Source organism: Lissotriton helveticus, chromosome 5_1, assembly GCF_964261635.1.
Source record: "Lissotriton helveticus chromosome 5_1, aLisHel1.1, whole genome shotgun sequence".
Classification (NCBI taxonomy): Eukaryota; Metazoa; Chordata; class Amphibia; order Caudata; family Salamandridae; genus Lissotriton; species Lissotriton helveticus.
In genome coordinates, this window is record NC_136065.1 from 1,659,506,192 (window position 1) to 1,659,532,501 (window position 26,310).

Genomic DNA, 26,310 nt, shown 5'->3' on the forward strand with positions numbered 1-26,310 from the left:
AGACTAAGGGCCATTTCACAACCATGTGCGCCTTCCTTTGGATGTATTCCTGAAGAAAGATCTATTGAGCGATCACCTATTTCTGGTGTGGCTTACTGTATTTGTTTATGGATCAAGGAGATAAATTGCCTCTGAACATAAATTCTTTAGCCAATTTGTTTTATCATGTTGTTCCCCCCGCCCCATAATTGCTTCAACAATAACAATACTTTGCAGTTTGTGTTCTCTTTCTAAATCTTGAGATCCCTTTATTACTCAACATTAGTTATAAGTATAATTAAATTCCTATGGGCTGCAGTATGCGACCACTGGCAGATCATTGAAGCCTAATGAAGCCAAAATTCAGTTTATCCTTTAGGCACATCATATATGATAGAATTTGCGCCCTGGATTATTACGTTTGGTCTGTAGCCTTGACTGCGAGGTTTCCTCTGTGTTACCCAGTTTGCATCGGGCATTTGAAGGGTACTAAAAAGGAGCGAACCGTCTTCCTTTAGATTATGACCTGATCCTGACTAAATGATAGCACAGTGATTTTAGAGGGCATTATTGTAAATAAAATGGTGGTTAGTCTAGTAGATTTATGTGAGATCTAAATACTATCTTCACATACATTGTGGTTTAGAGGGAGCTTCACCACCATAGGATGCTCTGTGCCAACACATGTTTTGTGAACAATGAGCACTTTATCAGGGTTTCCTACAAATCAATAATAGACTTAAGTGTGGGGCTTTACTATAAAGTAAAACTACCAAAAGAACAAGTTGTATATCATATCAATGGCCTGGTGGTTGGAAACCCTGATCTAATGTAAGGCCAGAAGAGATTGGAATATTGTCATCTGCTCTACCACATTTTCTCAGTAAGTGTAAACTGGTGAAGCTCAGAGTAGCAGAATTAAGTTGTCTATTTACTGTTCACTTTTGATGTGATACGCTCCTTATTGTTCTTTTGTTGGTAAATGTGTTTGAGTACTAAAGCCTACATGCCAGTGCATGGGTACACGTTGACAGTTTTCCCAATTCATCTGTTTTGGCGTAGATGGAAGGCCAGCTTCTCCATGGAAAGGACAAGTGCGCAGAAAATTGGAGCGGGAGGAATTTGCTGTAAGTATGTGATAAATTATCTGCAAAACAATCTCTTGGGTGCTCCGTCGGACACTACTACTCTTGGGTCTTGGCTCACTCCTTTTTCTAACGTGATTATCTTGTTACCTTTTGGTGTAGCCAGGAACTCCCCAGAGTTGTCAGCAAAATATTTGCCTACATGCCCCATATTAGCGGACTCATTCCCATTTCCTCCATTTGGTAGAGGATCCCTCAACCTCATCTACCTCATTTCCATTAATCATCAGAGACTGTGAACGGTTCCATGCTTAGTTTAAGGGAGAGCATCCCCCATAGAAGTGGTTTCTTTCTTCCTATTATGGTTAGACCACTATCTTCTTGGTCTGTTGTTGTTTTTTTCCTAATGTAGGTACAGGTGGTTTTAGCTCTCTGATGCTGAAATGTCTGACCCAGATGAAAATTAGAGTGCTTATGAGGTCCATGGCAGCTTTCTTTGTATTCAACTAATAAAAATATTTCAACAAATGCTGTTGGCGTTTAAGTTTTGCCCAGCCTGGGCATGTTACTGGTGGGTGGTGTGCTGCAACTGTTAGTGGAATAAATTACTTGGTTGAGGTGGAGTTTTAGCAGGGCACTAACGCAACAGTCTTTGTTCTGCATTGTAAGGGTATAATCCTGTAACTCTTATCCATTTTATTGTGTATTTATCCGTGCATATAATTTTTTGGTAAACTACAGGACATTTCTGAAATACAGATAGGACTTGGGAATGCTGGGTAAAATTTCAGGCACAGGAGAGGAGGAGATTGAAGGGCAGCATCTCTGCCTGTTTCATGGAATAAAAGGGGAATTATGACCTGATCGCAATTTAATCCTTGGCTGTTGGGCTTAAGCTTTCAAGAATACAGGAAATGTACAATTAGAAGTTGCAACCCAGATGAGAGGTGCAGCCACAGTCTCTCAAACATTCTAGTAACTCTGCCATTTTGTGCCAGTACTTTCTCCCATAACAAGTATAGTAGCTGTGAAGTCCCATTGCAGTTCCAATCCGCATTTGGTAGGGTGCCCATGGATCTAACTGTTATGCTCATTCTTTTACTTAGCAAAACCAAAGGGGATGATGGACGGAGTGTTGAACAATGCAAGCACTCACCCCCAGGCAACTGATCTGGGTTTAATCCATCATCATTCTTTAGCTCACTCTGCCACCCCAGTTCAGACATGGCCATATGCAAATCAGTCTGACCCTGTGCCTCATGGAAACCGTCCAGCCCGAACTGCCAAGCCATGTCTTCCCTGGACCGGAAACAAGCATCCTGGGGCCGGTTTCTGGCTAATCAGCCGTCATCAGCCATGCTAGCTTGAATCCAGTGGCAAAGTGAGCAAGGGACCCACGTCTGGGCATACCCTGCCAACTTAGGGCGAACAAAGCAAAACCAAAGGGGATGATGGAGGGAGTGTTGAAAAATGCAAGCACTCGCCCCGTCAACTGATCTTGGTTTAATCCATCATCATTCTTTAGCTCACTCCGCCATCCCAGTTCAGACATGGCTATATGCAAATCAGTCTGACCCTGTGCCTCATGGGAACATTCCAGCCCGAACTGCCAAGCCATGTCTTCCCTGAACCGGAAATCAGCATCCTGGGACTGGTTTCTGGCTAATCAGTTGTCATCAGCCAGGCTAGCTTGAATCCAGTGGCAAAGTGAGCAAGGAACCCACGTCTGGGCATACCATGCCAACTTAGGGCGAACAAAGCAAAACCAAAGTGGATGATGGACGGAGTTATGCCAAGATAGCCTGGCTGATGAGGGTTATGAACCCGAAACCGTTCCCAGGATGCTTGTTTACGGTCCACGGAAAACATTGCTTGGCAGTTCGGGCTGGACTGTTCGGATGAGGCACAGGGTCAGACTGATTTGCATATGGCCATGTCGGAACTGGGGTGGTCGAGTGAGCTAAAGAATGATGATGGATTAAACTCAGAGCTGTTGACTAGGGGTGAGTGTTTGATTTGCTCAAGCGCTCCGTCCATCCTCCCCTTTGGTATCGCTTCATTCTTTTACTTAGCCATTTCAGTATTATCGGAATCTGACACCTAGACGTCAGTCTGTGAAATGCCCCCTGTGACTTCGCTTATGCCCAAATCTATATCTGTGCACAACAAGCAGAATGAACTTAAGCGGGCTCTGGTGTTCAATGGCAGAGATACAGGCTATAAAGAAAAAACAATATTCATTCAGAAGTAAGTTTACAAAACGGGGGCGGGGTCTTGCATGCACCGATTCATATACATACCTGATGGAGTAATAAACAGTTTAAAAGGGAACACAGTCCTGCTTTGCCATATATCCTTAAGGCATTGGTATTGGTATTAGGCACCCCTGCAGTACAAATACTGGATATTGTAAAGCATGCAATTTGCCTGACCCTTAATGCATCTAATGAAACCGCCCTAAAATGATATCCGGAGATCTGATAAACTATTGCCTTTAAGCAACTAGTCAGGCTACTCGTGCCAAGCAAAGGTGAGTTCATTAAGCATTCTAACGTGAAGTACCATGCAGCAGTACATTATTCTTTCACTTTCAAACCAACGTGCATCTGCCCCCCTCAGATTAATAGGGAGTTGAAGGTAAATGCACATTCATTCCTTACATTTTTGCAGGAACTGGCAATATGTGTGACTACTGTGGCACTAAAAGTGTAGTAGCCCTGTAAACAGGTAATGTTTGTCACACTGCCCACTAGTCTGCATCATACTTGACCAAGAGAGCAAGAAACTCCTAATGTACTAGGATTAGATGGGTTTTTGTGTTTGCGCGACGTTTTTGTAGCACTGTGCATTGATAGCATAGACTCCATTTCTACAGTATATCTCAGAAAGGGTGCATTCAATTGTTTAAATGCCATGGTCAAGTTTATTGTGTCCACATGAGAAACACAGTGGTGAACAGAATTAAGATTCTGCTATTATCCATTTACCAAAAAAAATAAAACTGAATTAGACCTAAATTGTGCCTGCAACTCTAACAATACAGGCAATACAGGCAAAGTGGACTGGACGTTTAGCTGAAGAGAATGGTTTTTACAGTACTTTAAAACTTTTGAAACACGGTTCCAATGCGATTGATCTCAGGAGATTATTCCAAACCGCACTCCCAGATTAAAGAACAAGCTGTCTCCCAGTATGATCAGACAGAAAAATAGCATATTCTCTGCCAATTTTCAAGCCTGGGAAAATCTGGGGCAAAAAATTGATTTTCTCCTTTGGGTAAAAGTGGACAGAGACTGCATATATCAACCGATTGCCATGGTAATTTCTTTCTAGAATCCCCAACAACGTTGCCACTTCCACAGACCAGTTCTTAGTATAACTCCAGAATGTTGGCATTTTTCATATTAAGAGCTTTTCTGCTGGCAATCACATTCAGGGACCTTGCATTGTCAGATCTTGAGTTCACACCTGTGCAGACTCACAGCTCTCATGTTTTGAAGTAAATTGAGGCCTATTTTTTGTAAGTGAGACAACGAGGAAAAAGTAGCACTCACAATTTTGTCAACTTGGGATTGGCAGCTAAGAACTAATCAGAGAACCAATACAAGCCTAGAAAAATTTACAAGCCAACAGGATAGCTCCGATGGATAGGTCCTTGAATTTCAGTGATGGAAAGGAGACACTAAATATAAGTTAGTTATGTGAGATCCCCGAGTGACAGTAATTCACCAGTCATGGTGATGCTTTGTAGCAGCCCATTTTAAGCAGTATGGTGCAGTTAAATAAGAGAAAGAAGAAAACACTTTCCATGAATGCTCATCGCTCTCTGTTTTTTCCATTCTCCATTTCAAAACTAGACACTATTGAAAGCTGTAGAAAGATCAAAGATCTGAGCATTGTCAGATTACCTTTGTCAACTATATAGTTGTCATCCACCGTGATTTGCAAAGTAGGCTACTGCTTGGTGACTAACAATGGTTTGATATGAATCTAGCTGTTGCTATAGCTAACCACATACTACATGAATTTACAGGCAGGTGATCAATTGGCTGATAGTTATCTGAGGTGCTGGGATCCAGGGAGAACCATAACATTTTAGCAAAGGTGTAGTGATAGCCTTTTTGAGGGAGTCGGATGAGCTAGTAGCTGAGAGGTGCAGTGATCACAATGTACTAGTGGTCAGTGGCTTTTTTAACAGGCTTCCTACTCGTTTTCAAGTATGGGTTTTAAATTTAGGAGGTAGAGGGCTATAGTAACCAAAGGGGACAAAGCGAGATGCCATATTTTATAATGCATTTGTTCGTTCTAAAGAAAGCTTCAGTCTAGACACAGAAATGTGGTCATTAATTTACAAGAGTAGTCCCATGTTGGGGGTGTAGAAGGTACCACATTGTTCAAAATGACTGTTAATGTCTTGGAGTCAAAAATGGTCCTATGATCAATCCTGGGATAACCCTAATTCACCATCATTTTTATGACCGAGCCTACCAGACATTTGCTTACCATTTCTTTTGGGTTTTCTGAAAGCTTCCCTGGGAGTGCATTTATCCCATTGCTTTCTATTGGCTTTGAAACTCATAGTTGTTTGCTTTCTGTTTGCTGACTTTATATGCTTTAGGCTGTCCAGCTGTAGTTTGCCCCTCCTGTGAGCATTCCTTGTTTACTGTTTCCTTCCGAGTACTCTCTTTCTGTAAACAAGCCTTTAAATCTGGTTCTTTGCTTGTCACATTTGCTGTGCATTTAAAGGCAAAGGTCGAATATCCGGCTCTATCTTCCAAGGGAACTTGGTATTTCCTTTTCTGTCTCTGACTTAAAAATGAGAGAATTTATTTGACAAGCTTGCTGAATACCCATGTGAGAGGAGAGAGTGTAAGATGTTATTGTTTTAAGCACACAACAACATTTAGCTGTGCTAATGTTTGTTTCAGAAATAAATCAGAATTTGGAAAATACAAATGAAGCATATTTTTCTGTATTTCTGAAGTGTGGTAGAAACAAATATTTGAATATGATCAAAACACATCAGTACCCTAGATAATGAAAAATTTCCTAGTAACCATGGCGGAAAGTTTCAATTCTATTAAAGACGCGGAGGCGAGGATTATGCTGTACTTTCCTTTATTCCTACAGCCAGCAGTGTTGAACATAAACATTTTTTTTTTTTACAAAAGAAAAACCAGCATTCCCAAGATGCCTTAGGCAGTCCACAATGTCTACCAATCCGCTCCTTCCACTAATCCAGAAGGCGTGTGCTCCTGGGTTAACCTCCTCTTTCGTGACTGCAGCCATAACTGGTACTCAAAGCATCACTCATTTTGGTTCCATCAGAGCCTGAAAGAAAACAGAAGCCATGACTCTGATTCTTTGAACCAAACGAGCAAGCGAAAAGAACCCAAACAACAGGAAGGATTACTGAAAGCATATATATCATCATGAAAAAACATTAATAACAATACATTTCAAGGAAGTCGCTAGAGCCCTGGGCAGGAATAATCCTGGCCTCATCGTCCTTAATAGAATTGAAACTTTCCGTCATGGTTACTAGGACATTTTTCATTCTATGGCAGGACCGGAGGCGAGGATTATGCTCTTTCAAAGCTTATCCACCACCAGCGAGGCCATATCCACGACTGGCTTGAAATAAAATCTCTTGAACATGAAGTCCGATGACCAGTCGGCCGCATTCAAAATGTCCTCCAACCTGGCTCCCAAGGAGAAGGCTTTGGACGGCATGGCTTCTTGCACTGAATGAGCGCCGAACTGCGAGACATTTATGCCTGCTTCTTGCATGACCCATCTGACCCAGCACGCAATAGTCGGTGGTGAAACCGCTTTGAAGGGCTTAGGTAAGGAAATTAATAACTGTCGCTCACCCAGTGGCCGTGTCTCTTCAGTCATAGACTCATATTCCTTGAGACACCTGACCACGCATTACTTAGGGGAGTGATCGAACGCTGGATAGGAAATGATTCTGGAATCTGATTTTGTTTGACGCGACACATGAAAAGTAACCCCGTGAGGGGTTTAGACCCTGCTTGAGACATCCAGAGCCCGCACGTTGGACACTCTACGACAGGAGACCAAGCACAAAAGCATGGCCAATTTTGCAGAAAGTTCTTTCCTGGACAAGTACCTATTAGATTGCCAAGACTTAAACAATCTAAGAACCTTGTTCACGTCCCAAAGAGAGGAATACCTCGGCTCCAGAGGAAGCGTCAGCCGAATACCTCTCAGCAACTTGCACACCAGAGGATGCTCACCAACAGGATGGCCCATGACCGGCCGAAATTGCCGAACGAGATGACTTAATCGTCCTAAAAGCCAAACCTTGGGATGCCAGAGAACCTAAAACATTGAGGATATCTACCACCTCGCATTCCATGGGATCGAAGTTGTTCCGTACACACCAATCAACCCATCAAGCCCAAGCTGACCTGTACCGCTTGTGAGTGCTATCTGCCCACGCTGCTCCCAGCAGTCGTTGAGCATCTTGCGATAGGCCACCGACTCTCCAGCGATGCCTGAAATCCGCCAGGCCACAAGGGGCATTCGATCTTGTTGGAGGAGAGGGTGAGGGAAACCTTGAGGATCCCTCAGGAGAAAAAGATCGCGGGGTAGAAGGATTGGAGAATCCCAAGAAAGTTCCAGAAGAACTGGAAACCACACTTGAGACCTCCAATACGGAGTTATCAGGACCACCCTCGCCTTCTGTCTGCGGACCTGAGTTGTGAGCCTCATGATCATTGCGAAGTGGGGAAAGGCATACCCTAACTCCACTGACCAGTCTTGGAGGAACGCATCTGTCGCTGCTGCTAGAGGGTCCGGCTTCCAACTGTAAAACTTTGGGAGCCGAGGGTCCAGTCTGGACGCAAAAAGGTCCACTGAGAACGGCCCCCATACGTCGTTCAACCACTGGAAAACCCGCGGTTGAAGCTGCCACAAACTCATGTCCGTCCAAGTCTTGGAATGCCTGTCCGCCACCACATTAACCACCCCCGGGAGGTATTCCGCCGTCACCGAGATATTGGGGGCAAAAGAAAAGGTCCATAAATTCTTGGCTAACTCCGCCAGAGCTATGGACTTCGTGCCCCCTAGGTGGTTGATATAACGCACCGCAGAGACATTGTCCATCTTGAGAAGGACATGGCACGAGACTTTGTCCTTGGTCCAACACCGAATGGCGAAGGAACCCGCCATCAATTCCAGACAATTGATGTGCAATTGACTTTCTGCGGCAGACCACTTTCCTCCTGAAAAGGAGTCCCCACAGCGAGCACCCCAGCCGAGTTTGCTGGCATCGGACTCTATGATAAAATCCGGCTCAGAACCAAAGATGGCTCTGCCGTTCCAGGCCTCCATATGGTCGAGCCACCATCGCATCTCCCTGCGCACTTCCTCAGTGAGAGGGACCTGATACGCATATTGAAGACCTTTGCGGAGAAGGGCGGCCTTTAGGCGCTGTAATACCCTGTAGTGGAGCGGTGCCGGAAATATGGCTTGTATCGACGAGGGCAAGAGGCCCACTACTCTCGCTATCTGCCGAAGCGAGGTGGAGGGGCGAGCCAGGGTGCGCCTGAGCTCTCTGCGTATTTTGACAATTTTCGTAGGGAGGAAGGCTCAAGGTACGGGCCACCGAATCGATGGTAAAACCAAGAAAGGTTACCTGTCTGGATGGAACCTGGAGAGACTTTTTGTTGTTTATGGCTAACCCCAGATGCTGCAGCAAATCGGACGCCTCCTTGAGACGGTCTGCCAATCGTAAGGGACACTGCTCCAAAAGCAGGAAATCGTCGAAGTAAACGATGAGCCGAAGGCCCCTCGCCCGAAGCGCCTCTACCACTGGTTTGAGAACCTTTGTGAAGCACCACGGGGCGGAGGAGAGTCCGAAAAGCAGAGTCGCGAACTCGTAAACCTGACCTCTCCACAGAAACTGCAGAAATCGGCTGTGTGGGGGATAGACCGGCACGGTCAGGTGCGCGTCCTTCTGGTCCAAACGCACCATCCAGTCGCCGGGTTGCAAAAGTTCGCGGAGAAGATGGATACCCTCCATCTTAAAGTGGCGGTAAACCAGCCATCGGTTGAATTCCTTCAGATCTATGACGGGGCGTTGCCCACCGCCGGCCTTGTCCACCACGAAAATATTGCTGGCAAAACCCCTTGGGTGTAGGGAGGTGGGAACTACCGCTCCTTTCCGCAAGAGATCGGCCACCTCCTTGTCTATGAGCACAGCCGTGTCCCAAGCGAAAACCAGCGGCCTGGGTCGAACCATCTGGGAGGGCGTCCCGTAAAATTCGATCTGAAAACCTTGAACAGTCTGAAACACCTAGGCATCTGAAGTAATAGTTCTCCAGTTGCCCTCGAAAAAAGAGCCAGCCTGCCCCCCCACCCTGGGTAAACGTGAAGGGGACACACTCACCTGCCGTGGCCATCTATTGGCCTCGACCTCTACCACCACGACCTCTGCCTCCACGACGGGATTGGAAGAACTCCTACCGCCCTAAATTCCTGGACTTCCTACCACCACTCTTAGAGTCCTGGGTGAAGGACTTGCCGGCCGAGCGCCCTCTGCCACGACCGGCAGCGACACAAATACGTGGGTTCAAACCCTCTTGATAGAGGATTGCGCCTTGTCGAGAGAGGTGAACGTTGAGACAAATTTTGTCAATTCCTTAATAAAAGGATCCCAGAATATTCTGCCTTGGGCCACCGAGCCTGCCTTCGAAGAGGCCAAATCGCCGAGCTTAGGATTCACCTTCAGCAAGAAGGAACGACGCCTCTCCATAGAGAGGGCGCAATTTGCATTGCCCAAAAAGACTATAGCCCGTTGGGCCCAATTGGATATCCGATCCGGAACAAGGATGAACCTGACGATTTGGCCTTCTCATCTAGCTCCAAGATCTTAGTTAGAGGTCCAGTCATATCTAGGAGCTTATCCTGGCAGTTCTTCCAGGAACGATCAATGCCTTTTTTCGGGTCGCGGACGTACTTCTGCAAGAAGGTTGCCATCATAGAATTGACCTCAGGTGTCCTGGCCACCTTGCCGGGAAGGGCTGGTCGAGGGCACTCTGCCCTTAGGCAGGCTCTGACTTCTTTCTCAAGGGGCTTGCGCAGTCTACTGGCCACAAAAGCCGACACCTTCGCCAAGGGGGTCCAGGCCGAGAAAATGGGGTGGACCAAGTCCTCCGGTACCAACATATCTGAAGGCACTTCGGGCTGAGAAGAAAGCTCCGAGGGGGGACCGGGACACCAGGGAGTAGACCGGCCTGCACCTTCCATAGAATCCCCTGCCGAATCATCTTCATCATCTTCATAGTGAACTGCGGTTCTTCTGGCGCATCAGGTACATATTCCTGTTCCAACCGCTGAGATTTCTCCAAAAACGCTGATTTCAAGTGTTCAAACACATCAGGTGCAGGCGCCGTGGATGACTTGCGCTTTCCCGCGCGTTGGGTCTTCTCGGTCTGTTAGGCCTGAATGGCGTAAGCATACTTCATTATGCGCTGCTCAAAGGGCCCCATCGGTGCCTCGACTGCCCGGTGAATAGACGTATCCACCGCATCACAGAAATCATCATCCAGTGGGATGACCTGGAGGGTTTTCCTCCTCCTGATATTCCGCCTCCATTGGAGTATAATTGCCCTTCAATGCAGAGTGTGCCAACTAATATATATATATTTATGTATATGGGCGCAAGGCAACGATCAACAATGTCACAGGTGCAGATCGCTAACTTTTATTCCGCCCAGGGGTAGGTCAAAAGAATGGGGGCGCTCATCCTCAACTCAATAGGTGTCAAAAAAGGTCTGGGCCCGCCCCCACCACAGCAAGCCAGCGATAAAGCAAATACAGCGCTTGCAAAAACTGCCTCACGCCAACTAAGCCGACCCAGACAGGTGTCAAGCTGTGGCAACAGAAGAGAATGACCTGCGAACAGGTGTTCGGGTTCCACAGTGCAGGAGCGCGAAAAACGCAAGAAACTCACGGGCTCGATCAGAACTCGATGATCCCCGCCTCAGGAACGGCACGGATCGAGTCTGCACCCACGCCACCTCACGAGCCAACGCGCACTGCACCAGGACCCGGGCCGCGAGTGGAGCTGATCCGGCGTTGCTCCCTCGGCCCTGCTGAGATACATAAACAAATGCGCAAGAAAGAAAACAGACGTGGGCGGCGATACAGCTCCTCAAAAGGGAAAAATGAAGCTGATGCGAACCGCCGTAACCACCAATATAAGTCAGCCCCAAACACCACAAGCCACTCAGTGACAGCGTCTAATACACAATAGCGCACATCTCAAAATACAATAAAGATAGAAATACCATACTATACACAGTACAATTCGTATGAAAAACGTGAGAGACAAAGGGAAAAGCTACTTAACTTGCTGGCAGCAGGAAAGAAAGAGGAGGTTAACCCAGGAAGCACACGCCTTCGGGATTAGTGGAAGGAGCTGATTGGTGAATCTGTTGTTGCTGCTGCTTTGCATCCATTTCGCTGCTGCTCCCAATAAAGATTGGAAGCCGATTTTTACCTTTCTCGTGGGCTCCTCTACTGCAGGCAACTGTGGTTTTGGATTTAAGGCGGCCTTAAGTGGATGGGAAATCTTTTGCTACTGTAGCCAATAGCTCAACGTACACTGCAAGACCATGAACTGGCCGTGATTGCAGCTTACATGAAACAACCATCATGTGTCTTATCTGTGTTCCTCTTCACGTTTTCCTTTGTGGTAGAAAGCCTCGTCCTTGGTGAGATCTCATTTTCCTTTGTCATTTTCCAACTTTTGGCCTCCTGTGACCTACTCTGCTTTCTCGCAAAACTACTTTCCTCATTAGCAAAAGAATATGCACATTGTAAGACTTGTGTTCCTTGAAGTTCTATGCTATTTTTCATCACTAAAAGGAGTGCCAAGTCTCTACTTTCTGCATTAAACCCTTTCGAGCTTCGTCTCATTGAAAAGATGCATCGTGTGGTCTTCGTCACTCGTCTTCTTGCCTGGCTGCTAAGAGTCACCAAAACCTGGACACGAAGCAGACATGAACTTATACCTATACTAGATGTCAACTTTCAGGGTTGTTGGACTTCCGTTTATTGTCGCACATAAAGATCCAGAGCCAATGAGCAGCCATATCATCTCTACTCTGAGACCCTATATTGAAGCTCCCCACTGCTGCTCCTAACTTGCAACAATACATCAATCTCGATTATGCCTGTCATGAATCCATTTTACATGGGAAGGTACGATCAACCAACCATAAGCACTAATGGTTCTCCACACACACACGCACATCCCTCTCACACTCATTACTCTTTCACTGCTTCCTTAAGAAATTTGTTTTGCATTGCTCTTCTTTCTATAGGAATCTATCCCACTCCGTATATGAGGTAGACAGGCTTTAGGATTAGAATGTTATCTTTATGCTGATTCAGGTTCTTCAGTTGTTGAAGTTCTTCTGTGTGCACTCCATTTAACAGTACCCACTTCAGCCCTACCATCTCCTGGCTATTCCGCAACCAATGCTTAAAGAGACAATCAGGGCAGGGCGCATTGTATGTGAGATAGTCTTCATGTGTGTGCAGTGCACAGTGTTTACAGTTTTGCAGAGCAGTTTCTGACCTCACCACCTGAAAATAGGCAAGAGCCTAGGAGTTCACAAATCACCAATTGGCAAATGCAATGTTTCCTTTATAAGTAATTCATAGGGTGTTTAGAAATATTTCTGCGGTATGCAGATTCTAGATCCTCTTTTTAGGCCTGACTTTCAACGGCAAAGCTATCAAACCGGCCTGTTGATAATTCTATACAAAGAGTGTGCTTTGGTTGCACCCCTTTCCTCCAACGGCTTTCTTCAACGACTCCCTTTCAGTCTTTGGCTTGAAACATTGTGAATCACGTTTTGGCTGAGCATAATGGAATATTCATCTCTCAAAATGCTATTGGCTGTGTGGATGTGTATTTCCACCTCCACTTCAGTGCTTGTTTAAAACTGCATACGGGTCTACTTCACAGCTCTATCCTCCTCTGTCTGCTCTTGCTGGCTGCCTCCTGTAAGCCTTGCTATAAAGTGTTATGGCTGCATGCATACGTGCATTAAATAAACCCAAACCTTTTGGCTTTACTTGTTTATATAAAGGTGGTACATTGCCTTGCAAGGTCCCAGTGGTATATTCTGTTGTAATCGCTTGTCATGTTTTGTAAATAAAGGCCTTGGAAGGTGAGTCGCAGGAGGTATACAGCTATAAGGTTTGTTTCATATATGATGGTGGAACAGACTTAGGTGAAACGTCCCAAGTTCTGTGTAAATCCTATTCCTGTTTCCTCTACATAAATGATGCTTGGGCTGTTCAATCTATAGGTGTATTTTCTTAAGATCCCATTTCTGTGTAATGGTTATATTGGGCTGGGTGAGGAGTTTTAGGTTATAGTCTGTGCATATCTCAGGCCCCATTTCTTCACACAAGCTCCAAGCTACCATCTCCCTTGTTTTGTCCAAACTCGATTATGCCAATAGCCTGTACCACGGATCACCTGTAACAACATTGAAAAGACTACAACGGATTCAGAACTCGCCTTCCAGACTACTCAAACCGCGAAACCACATCTCCCCTGACTTGAAAGCCCTGCATTGGTTACTGGTTGCCAGAAGGTCCACGTTCAAGCTGCTTTGTATCACCCACAAAACAATACATGGAATGGGACCGCTCTTCATCAGGAATAAAATCACCAAACACATTCAACAAAGGAACCTCCCTCTAAAATGGCACCTCGCCTCAAAATCCCAAGATACAAGAAAAAAAACAACGGTGGCACATCCTTCTCTGTTCAAGCAGCCAAACTATGGAACTCTTTACCTCCCAATATAAGATCCACGGACAGCCACCTTATCTTCAGAAAACTGCTCAAGAATTGGCTCTTCCCCAAATAAGCACCATACGCAAACAGAAATTTACAGCATATCCCTCTGTATATAATCATCTATTTTTACTATAGATATGCACCTATCTTTGTGTATTGCTTTGTATAAACATGTAGAATATTTTTTTTAAATATATATATATATATATATATAAAAGTACAATAACACTTGAAAACTGGAGTTTGTCTGGTGCATCTTTGGTCTACATGTACTTCTTCCATTGTGCATCTATGTACCTTCCATATACTTGGATCTGTGTGGTTGTTACTTTCCTCCGGAAAAGCATATCCAATGCACTACCCTATTTCTCATCCTGTACCTCTATCAATATCTTTAATCTACATATACCTACCTCCTTTATGCATCTATATACTTTCGATGTTCTTATGGATCTATATATTTATCACTTTCTTCTAATTCTGCATATCCAATGCACTACCCTATTTCTCACCCTATACGTCTCTCAACATATATTCTAACCCAAGTTTCTGACTCATCTCAAACTTCTTTCTACTATACTTTCCAATGCACTACCCTATTTCTCAGCCTATACATCTATCAATATATCCTCTACACCCACTCTCTAATTTATCCCAAACCCCATACCACTACTATGATCCCCAAAATGACCCTTTCTAGACTCTCCCTTACTCTACCCCTCCTTGCATTATCGGACACCTCTTTTTACTATACCAATCCCCAAAATAAACCTTTCTAAACTCTTCCCTCTGACTATTCCCCTCCACAATATTCCTTTTAACTCATCCAAAAGCCTCCCCATAATGCTATGGCCCCCCAAAAAAAATCCTTCACTCTCTTATCCCTCCACTATCCTTTTCAATCAAAATAACAGACTAACCTTTTCACCTCTCAAATTCCATATTCCACTATACTAATTCACCACTAATCCTTTATGGGTCCCAGAGTAGTGTGCTACTCACTCACGGGGGGGCACTTCAAAACTTTATTCAGCAGTCTGTGTCTGTGACTGCTGAATAAAGTTTGGATGCGCCCCAACCCCCCCAACCCCCGTGAGTGGGGTTATTTCTTCTACTTTTGGAGGACTTGAGCGTGAATAGTTGACAGTTTAACCACAAACAGCACCCGCCTGCGAGTGCACCGTTTGAGCCAGTGGTAACGGAGCGTATATATATATATATATATATATATATATATATGTATTACCTACTGGCGATAGCCAGTAGGTATATATAGTTAGGATTGTTTTCCATAGGGAAATCGCAACATTCTATTGGGAATAACTTTGGCGCCGGTTCCTGAAATTTTCCTTAACTTTGCCTTGCGGCGCTCCGGTCCTTCCCTGAAAGTTTGGGGGGATCCGTCAAGCGGGGGCCGAGATAAAAGGGGGGTCCCAAAACGTGTTTTCCCAATGTTAATTTCCATAGGGCGGTTGGACTCACTTTTAGCCCGAACGGCTGAATGGTTTTCCACCAAACTTGGCAAAATTGTAGGGACTGGTAGCCCGATGTGCCTTTGCTATGTCTCAAGATATATGCTTCAGTGGTTTTTACGAAAATTAACTTTGAAAAAATATATATTGGGCTACATTGGGCTATATATATGTTAGAGCCCAAATGTAGCCCAATGTAGCCCAAAGATGGCCACCAGAGACCAAAAAAAACAAATGTAGCCCAAATATCAGCCAGATGTAGCCCAACTATAGCCCAATGACAAAATGTCCCAGAGTGTTCTACAGAACAACTAGAGCGCTAGCAGTCTTACTTATGACAAAAGTATGGCACACCTAAATTCACTGAAAAAAACATAGGTTTCAGGCCTTATATAGTTAGGAATTAGGCACAAGAAAGCAGAAAAACAAACGTGTAGAACACAAAAAGGGGGCAGGGTAGAAACACCCTGACCCCTTAGGGCTGCTCAGGTGGTCCCACTAGGATATTAATATATTTAAACGTTCTCCGCTAATAGAATTAGTATTTAAAAAACCTTTGAAATTCACTGAAAAAACCATAGGTTTCAGGCCTTATATAGTTAGGAATTAGCATTTAAAAACCCTTTGCAATTCACTGAAAAAAACATAGGTTTCAGGCCTTATATAGTTAGGAATTAGCATTTAAAAAACCTTGCGAATTCACTGAAAAAACCATAGGTTTCAGGCCTTATATAGTTAGGAATTAGCATTTAAAAAACCTTTGAAATTCACTGAAAAAACTATAGGTTTCAGGCCTTATATAGTTAGGAATTAGCATTTAAAAAAAACTTTCAAATTCACTGAAAAAACCATAGGTTTCAGGAGTTATATATTTAGGAATTAGCTTTTAAAAAACCTTTGAAATTCACTCAAAAACTAGAAGTTTTAGTGGTGTTATAGTTAGCTGGACATTTGACTCGTACAAAACCATTGAAATTGCTCCTATATAGTTAGTTGTACTAACTATATTTCGCGCACCCGCAATCCACTGCTGATGATGTCACATATTAGATCATTCATGACATGGTCAGTGACATCACTGATGACATCTCAAATGACATCACTGATGACATCATCCACGTGACCATCACATACACCTTTTCATACACTATTACAATTTTTCATCACTCTTTGTAAAATACAGAGTATCATATTTAAATCCATTGTCACAGCAATACAAGTATCTAAAAATCCACTCAGTGATTCATAGATGTATACACACATCTAATCACTTACCTATGGATTCACTCATACATGCTGTCAATGAACAATAGAACACTATCAAAAATACTTATACATCTATATCGACATTAAACAACAGCACGCATCCTATTCACATATGAAGTCATCCTACTCACTTATGCAAACAATGGATCATACTTACATATTTACTTAGCAAAACACTTATACAAACACCACTTCTTCTATTCATTTAGATAGTAAGTCATACTTAGTGAATTATAAAATCATTATTACAAGTATACAGTTATCCATACAGTCACTCACACAATCATTGTGTCTTATGTATACTTATTTATATACAACAACTGACACATACACTGCCTTTTATTTTTCTAGTTTGTTGGACATGTACCATTGAGAAATATATTTGCTCATCACCACACCCATAAAGAGATTCACCCACCCAAACAACTGTTAGAACATGTAGTTTTCACTTCATATATCTACTGAATCAACTATTCACACATCTTTGGACAGTCACACCCCCCCCACCGAACCACACACACTTTCACACTCCCATACAAATACTCAGTTAACTAATCAATAACTAATATAGACTTTCACATAGCTAGTAACCAACTGTAGAATCAGTTTACACAACAACTGACAAAGTGATACAGATATTCACACAGTTTAGTCACTATCCACTATATTTAGTGAGACATTATAAATTGGTCAAGTAAACAGTCAATTACACTGCTACTAAATCCTCCATCCAAATATTTATTTATATATATCCACTTATTCTTCAATGCAAATTGCTATATATATAATGCATATTTAAATAACGAAGCAAACCACATTCACTGGATGATGTCATCAGTGATGTCATCAGTGATGTCATTTAAGATGTCATCAGTGATGTCACTGACCATGTCATGAATGATCTAATATGCGACATCATCAGCAGTGGATTGCGGGTGCGCGAAATATAGTTAGTACAACTAACTATATAGGAGCAATTTCAATGGTTTTGTATGAGTAAAATGTCCAGCTAACTATAACACCCCTAAAACTTATAGTTTTTTGAGTGAATTTCAAAGGTTTTTTAAAAGCTAATTCCTAACTATATAACTCCTGAAACCTATGGTTTTTTCAGTGAATATATATATATATATATATATATATATATATATATATATATATATATATATATATATATATATATATATATATATATATATATATATATATACACATATATATATATATATATACACACATATATATATATACACACAACTGTCACAGTGAATATGCACTTTATGTTTCCACCATTAGGTGGACTGCTGTGTGATCTAATGCTATGCTGGAAAGCGGTTACAAAAGAGTAACAAAAGAGAGAAACGCTGAAATGATTTAGCCCGAAATAACACATCAGACCGCACAATGTAAATATTGATGAAACATAAAATTTTCTTTTTCTTTATTGTTAGTTGCTATCCACGTTTGTAAATATGTATGTATATACTATATATTTGAAATTAGTTTTTTAGGATAAGGATACAGGGGTCTGAAATGTTGTAAGGGGTGAAACAAAGTTGTTTCACGGTATAGATCAACTTACCTTTGTAGCTTAAGAGTGGAGGGTATCACATTTGAAGTCACTAATTATTATGTAACACAGGTCTTGTAAGGTCCAACAAACAACATTGTATTTATGGGAAGCAATATATCCATATGCCAAGTATAAGGAGGCAAGGAGTTATAGCGGTGGAATATACAGCAGTACCCTATGAGGCACAGGATTGTAGGCACGTGACATTTCAGAAAACCAATAGGTGATCAAGTGATATGTTTTAGTAGAACTTGCATTCAAGCAGCTATATGTAAATAAATTGTAAATTATGTACAATAATTGTATATATGGGATACAAAGTATGTATTCTATGTTTTTTATGTATTTATAATCAACTTATGATCACGATAATGGGAATGCCCTATATAGTGCACCTTAGCGACATTGTTTAGTACACATGTGCTTGTTATTAGGTACTGTCAATGCATTCATGCAGGAAATAATATGTTTCTTAAATTAACTCCGCAACCTCATATACCTAGACAAACATTACAATTGTGTAGGCTAGTTGGTAAGATGAAGTAAGTGCATTACCTAGTATTATGTATATTGTCTCAAATGCGAATATGCAACATGTAAATAGGACCTTTTGTAAAATAAAGTATTTTCTTTATGTTTACTATTGACCTTGTGATTCACTTGAGAGGTGGAGCAACACCAAAAAAAAGTATATAAAAACAAAGCTGACAACGTGCACGGTGTGTGAACAAGAGCACGTGATGCTCGAAACGCGTCGCCCGTTGAGAGGTACAAAATAAATCTTAACTTGCCAACGGCCTTGGGTCCGTCTCTTCATTTCGCTGCAGCTGCGGAGGTGGTGAAGATTGCTGGTTCATATATATATATATATATCACATTATACAGCACCTGGGATGAGGAGGGGCGTATTTGATGCTGTCTTGTAATGCTGTACAGGGGCTGGTAAAGTAGGGGCCACTTGTTCGTTCTACACAGAACTTGACCAAGGTGTAGTTCACCACTCCTTTCCTTTTGTTTTTTGCAGCGCCGGGTGGTGATGTTAAGTGAGGAAGTTGACAGAGGAATGCACACCTGGGAACAGAAGCAACAACAGCTGTTGGCAAAAGAGGAGGAGAAGCGAAAACATCTTTTGAAGCCAAAAGGAGCCCTTTTGCGAAATAAAAGACCACAATAAATAAATTATCTCTTTCACTGGTTGGGGCCTCTGTTTCCTTATTAGTCTGCACTGTTATTCAAATGATGAGCATGCACTCTGGGATTTTTATCCATCTGTTTATGGGGGGGAAGAGTAACCTGCATTTCAGCTGAGTGGGGTCACTGAGGGGTGAAAGTTCAAGCATACTTCTTTAGTTTTGGTGAAGTCTTTGTGTGTAAAGTAGAGGATCTATCCTACTTTAGGGCTGATGCATCCCGGTGGACTGTTGCTGAATATTAGAAAATGTGATTCTGATGAGTATAAAGTAGATCTATTCCAGGTGAGGTATTAGGAAGGCCTGTGTTTTTGTTGGATGAGAGTAGGAGAGGCCTGAGTAGTCTTGTCCATTAGTTGGTTTTTGGTACTTCTTGCCAGTTCTATAAAACATGCATCGAGTGGGATATGGCTCCGCCCAGAGGAATTTTAGTTCCATCGCACTTCATGCTATTGACTTCTACTATTCCACCTTATAAAAAGTGATTCCATTGCAATACATGATAAATTACCTTACATCAGATAAGTACACTTGGGGCCTGATTACGAGTCTGCTGGTCCAAGGACATGTTTGACAGTATTGCTAAGTAAAAATAACCTATGTTAAATGAAAAAAAATGATTATTCTCTTGAAAGATTCTGTTGCCGCTTTCGTTTTCGCTAATCCAGTGATATCGAAATCGTATCACAAAGATAAAGGATTCCAGAACAGTGTCGAGATTGCTTGAGGTTCAAATACTTGGGTTATTAGATATGTAAATTGTTATATCTCGTCCACACCACAGTGTACGTTAATGGTATTGTTCATACTCTCTGGTTTTAATCCAACATTTTATAGCATCGTAAATGTAAATGTAAATGTAAATGTGGGTGTACTTGTAAAGCGCACTACGACTCCAAGGAGTATCTAGGCGCTGAAGACCGCTGGGGAACCCGTCCTGGTTTTCCCTGTGAGATGGTCCCTTTCTGGGTGTCTCCAAGGTGAAACCAGGCATCCCCGGCGTCTGTGGGGGGCCGTTGTAGAGATGAGGCAAGCTTAATGCCCAGAGTTGCCGAGTGTGTTCCCTGGTTAGAGTAGGCACCGAGGCGAGAAATATCGAGTCCGTTTTGACCCTGGTCCACAACCCTGCCGCGTCGGGAATTGAACCCTGGTCCCGGGCCGTTCTATGCTTACGGGTCTGCCGCCTCTAACCAGTGAGCCACACCACTCCACTAGAGTCAAATGTAATGTTCACTCGTACCATCTGTACGAGGATAAACTCATGCTAGTGTACAAACCTTCTAAACAGAAGGGGGATTAAAACCTCAGTTTATTGTGTAAAGAGAAGTGCTTACTATACCATATCATTTTTTTGTAGCACTACGCTCGTGTATACATTTCTTCAGTACACAAGGACACACATTTTAGAGTGGCACTTAATATGAAAGCTGAACGCCGTGCAGCGGCAGCAGCTTTATTTGCTAGGGCCCCGGGCGTAGGTACAAGCAGTATACAGAGAAACGATAATCATCTGGACACGTCACTACTCACCAAGTTAAAGAAATTGGAAAAACTCAAAAAATCCGAGACATCCAAGTGGTGGGAGGCCATCTCGCTACAAAACTATGTAGACAAACAAATGGTTCCTAGAGGTCTGCAAATCTATATCATGCCGTCATATGAATCACTCAACCCACAAATGCTATTGGATTGGCAAGAAAATTCAGCCAATGGATCAAGAATTATGATGAATATTCTGATCAAGTACGCATGGGAAGATCATGAAGTAATTATGGCAGAAATAAAAACAGAAGAAGAACTAACTAAAAGTACAGATCAAGATTTGATAAACAAATTCATGAAAGACCTAAAACCTAAATTAGAACATCATGAAGAGGATATAAAAAATCGTAAACAACGTAAATTACATAGAGACTGTTTAGATTACGAATCTGGCCGGATTCTGACGTACAGTCCGAAATATGATTATTTGTATGAGGACCTACCACCACAGAAAACCATATTGACAGGAAGCACGACACCCAATGAGAATACAATAATGGAAACAACTGGGTCAGATACTGATCTCTCAATTTCAACAGTGAGCTACATCTCAGAAAGACCCATACCAACAAGGAGAGCCAATTTTTTAGACGAATTCAAGGTCCTAAGAAGGGGCCGTCAAGTACCCAAACCAACTCCCGAGTCACCTCCGACGAAAGGAAAAACACGGGGGAGAGGCCGCGGAAGAGGAAGAGGGAGGGGAGGAGCTAACAAAGAGGGAAACAAAGAAAACAAAACAAAGAAGAATGCAAAAGAGCCCATGGGAACAAGAACACAAAGCTCATTGAACAAGGAATAATGGATCCTGCCACGGTAAATCAAACTATTATTAATCTTAGTAGCAGACACTTAACTTTTTCTGAGAAAAGCACACTTTGTCTTGGTTTAACATTTTGTCCATCTGAAGTTTTCAATTATGCAGATGCTAGAATAGATCTGTATAAATTTGTGAGAAAAGTAAAACTTAAGAAATGGCATTATCTATACAAACAAAACTCTACAGGAACTTTCCCACAAACAGACAATATTTCTAGTACTTTCCCCAACCTCACTGTGGGAGATGCATCAGGAATCCAAAATATACAAGAACTAACAAATGGGGATGATACTTTTTCCAATGACAGAGAGTTGGGTATGACAACTAATCGGACCCCATGTACTGGATTTAAACCACGCTCTATTTTCTATCCCACCCTACCCCATGACAATATAGATACTTTTCAAGATGTTGTCACCCAATCTTCACTAAAACTAAAAAGGAAAGCGAATACTAAAGTATGTTTCAACCTTTCACGTGATCAAAGAACCTTCTTGACTGATCTAGCCAATGACACAAACATTATTATTCGCCCCGCAGATAAGGGGGGCAATATTGTCCCCTGGCCAAGAGATCTATATATTAAGGAGGCACAGAGACAGTTGGATGATCAACAGTTTTATATTCCTGTAAATTCAGATGTGTATAATAACAGTATTGTTGATATCTGGGAAAAGCGGAAACAGTGGGAACAAATGGGGCTGTTAACATGGGAGGAATACTGTTTTTTGAAAAGAGATCACCCCAAACTATCTATATTGTATCTTCTCCCTAAGGTGCATAAGAATCCCACTTCTCCGCCAGGGAGACCCATTGTGTCCTCTATTGGAAGTGCATTAGAGAATGTCTCGAAGTATGTCGACTTCTTTTTGAGAGAATATGTTACTGAGTTACCTTCAGATGTGAGAGACAGTACAGATTTTATCTGTAAAATACAAGATGTTTCATGGGAGTCTACTGATCTATTAATAACTATGGATGTGAACTCTTTGTACACAATAATTGATCATAAAGATGGTATACAAGCTAGTCACCACTATCTGAAAAAGAGATCAATACAATTTCTAGAGCATACCCAGATGGTAATAGACATGATGTCATTATGTCTAACGGGTAACATCTTTGTTTAATGGCATTCTCTTTCAGCAGATCCGTGGCACGGCTATGGGCACATGTTTTGCCCCGAGTTTTGCCAATCTCTTCCTTGGCAAGTGGGAGGAGGAGATCAGATCTGACCACACCTTGAATTTGTACTTTTCGAAGGTGAAGGTGTGGTTCAGATATATTGATGATCTGTTTGTCATCTGGACAGGAGTGGAAGCAATGGCTCTAGAGTTCATCAACATTCTGAATACCAACAGTTATAATATCAAATTAACTAGCCAGATCAGCAGCACATCCATTGAGTTTCTGGACCTATACATAACAACTGAAGACAACACCTTGAAAACCAGCCTCTATCGAAAGACAACCGCAGGGAATACTCTTCTCCATGCCCTCAGCAGCCACCTTGATGCTCTCAAGTGGAGTATTCCATACGGTGAGCTGCTGAGGGCAAGAAGAAATTGTAGTTCCACCTCTGATATCGAACAAGAGATGGGCATCATGACTACCAGATTTAGAGACAGGGGCTATCCCGAGTGGGTACTCAATAAAGCTAAGGAACGAATGAGGAGTGTAGAACGTATATCTTTACTCAGTTCCAATAAGGAGACCAATACACAAGATGAAACTAAGGAGTCAGAACCCACGGTGCGGGCAATATTTACGTACAACAGTAATTCCACCCAAATATCTAAAATACTGGCCGACAAGTGGGATGTATTAACTAGTGACCCTATCATTGGTCCGAGTATGCCACGCAGGCCCCAAATAACATACAGGAAAGGGAGGAGCATCAGAGACATCATTGTTCGCAATGATATCACACCCATAAAAACTGCCAATGATCATCATCTGAAGGGCTTGTACCCTTGTGGGCACTGTAAAGCCTGTCGTAATAGTAGCATGGTTAAATCCATTGCTATTCCGGGCTTTGATACTCCCAAAAATATTGATCAATTTTTGACTTGCAGTTCCACCTTTTGTGTATATGTATTGACGTGCCCTTGTAAGATGAAATACGTGGGTAGTACTCTTACAACCAAAAAAAAGAGTACTTGAACATATGCGGGCTATAAACAACAAAGACCCTCACTACCCGATAGCAAGACATTTTGAACTTTTCCATCAGTCCAATAGCAATTTATTATGTTTCTTTGCATTGGAACAAGTCCATATCGGTCCAAGAGGCGGGAATAGGACCCTTGCTCTTCGGAAACGTGAATCGAAGTGGATAATTAATCTCGAGACTAAGTATCCTAAAGGCCATAATCTTGATGAAGAACTTGCCTATCATTTAAAGGATTAATGCATGGTCTTGCTATATGTAGCTCTTTTTCTGTATCTGCTTGTACATATATTATACTGCAATCAGTTTTCGTGCCCTTTTGATGAATTTTTTGAAAAAACTTTATTATTTTTTCACTTACAACACAACACTATTTAATTTTAGAGGTTTATTTCTCTATTTGATCTTACTTTTAGGTGGAAAGGATTGGTTACCGGTATTCTGGACTGTTCATCCGTTCCTGATAACCTACCCCTTTCTCCACCAGGGTCCTGTTTCTCAGATAAGATTATTCAGCACTTATAGTTATTGAATTCATTCAATTGAATGCACTTTACACATTTTTCTTTTCTTCTCTTTGTTGACACAGGGAGCTAATCATGGGTATATTATGTTATGTTAAAAAATTTTATATAGCGCAGCTAACACCTGAAGGTTTCTTGGCGCTTGTGCTGAGGGAGCGGAAAAAGAGTGAAGGGACATAAAGTGAGGGGACAAGACTAGTTATAGGCCTCGGTAAACAAAAAGGTTTTGAGGAGGGATCTGAACCTAGTGTAAGGGGAAGACAGCCTTAGAGGGAGGGGAAGGGCATTCCAGAAAGAAGGAGCTAAAAATGAGAACCTAAGGCCACCGTGTTTCTTCCTCTTAAATCTTGGGACTGACAGTAAAGCCAACTGAGACGAGCGAAGGCTACGTGAGGGGACATAGGGGTGAAGGAGAGAAGAAATGAAAGAAGGGCCTCCGCCTGCAAGGGATTTGAAGATTATACAACCTAGTTTAAACTTGCAGCGCGCGGTGACCGGGAGAACATGTTGATGTCTGGGTTGGCGGAAGATAAGGCGGGCGGCTTGATTTTGAATCTGCTGGAGTCTCTTGGCTTGGTAGTCAGGGATGCCTACGTAGAGCGTGTTTGCGTAGTCAATTCTTGAGATGACTAGCGCTAACAGAGCCAGGGTAAGGGCCTCGGTGGGAAGGAGGCGGGAGATTTTACGAATCTTCCTGAGCTGAAAGTGGCTGGAAGACACTACCGCGCTAATCTGGGGTTTCATTGAAAGGGCGCTGCTGATGATAACCCCCAAACTTTTAGCTGAATTCACTGGGCAAGGGGGACTGCCCAGACTTGCCGGCCAGAAAGAGGGTTGCCAGGGGTTAGAGGGTCCCCCGACAAGAACCAGCTCGGTCTTGTCGGGGTTGAGCTTAAGATGATTTGAGCTCATCCAGTCACTGATAAAACAGAGGGTAGTTTGAAAAGTAGAGATAGATTGATCCGAGGGGTCGATGGTAAAGACCAGTTGAATATCATCCGCGTACTTAAACGCGGTGATATTCAGCCTACGGAGGGAGCGGATCAAGGGAGCCAAGTATAAGTTAAAAAGGAGTGGGGACAGAGAGGAACCCTGCGGGACACCGCAGGTCAGCCCAACCTGGTCTGCTGAGAACTGGGACAGTCTAACTGCTTGTTGGCGGTTAGACAGGAAAGAGTGAACCCAGTCAAGAGCGGTGCCCTGGATGCCGGCCTCTCCGACACGGTCGACAAGGATGCCATGGTCGACCGTGTCAAAGGCGGCCGACAAGTCCAGAAGCACCAGGGCCTGACAGATGTTAGTGTCGGCCCCTCTACGCAGTTCCTCCATAACAGAGAGTATGACTGCCTCTGTGGAGTGCGCAGGTCTGAACCCAGCTTGCTGGGAGTCCAGAAAACAAGATTCCTCAATAAAAGAACTGAGGGTGTTGGTAACATGTGACTCCAGTACCTTACTGAGAAAAGGAAGGAGAGATATGGGGCGAAAGTTGCTCATAATCGAGGGGTCTGCCGAGGGTTTCTTTAGGATGGCCACCACCTCTGCCTGCTTAAAGAAGCAAGGGACCTCACCCATGGCAAGAGAGTTGTTCAAAAGGGCCAGGGGGGTTCAGGGCAGGCAGTGAAGGCTTCGCGGAGAACTATAGGGGGGCAACAGTCACTGGGTGAACCAGAGGAGACTTTGCGTAGGAGGGCAAGAAAGCCTTCCTTCGAGATGAGGGGAATCTGGGTTAAAGTGTGGGAATCTTGTAAGGGACAATGAACAACAGGTTGAGGGAGGGTAAGGGAGGCTTGAGTGGGGATACTGTTTTTAATCTTAATTATTTTGTCAATGAAGAATTGG

At 43.0% G+C, this 26,310-nt stretch overlaps 1 protein-coding gene across 1 annotated transcript in view; it reads left to right on the forward strand.

Annotated features, from left to right (window-relative positions):
* The window catches only part of MRPL52 (mitochondrial ribosomal protein L52), a 43,004-nt gene extending 23,580 nt beyond the window's left edge, over positions 1-19,424 (forward strand). Inside the window, exons 4-5 of the mRNA XM_078641343.1 lie at positions 1,042-1,106; positions 19,253-19,424. Coding sequence (XP_078497469.1) covers positions 1,042-1,106; positions 19,253-19,402 — 215 coding nt within the window. The 3' untranslated portion in view covers positions 19,403-19,424. The remainder of the gene's footprint in view (positions 1-1,041; positions 1,107-19,252) is intronic.
* Positions 19,425-26,310: the final 6,886 nt, after the last annotated feature.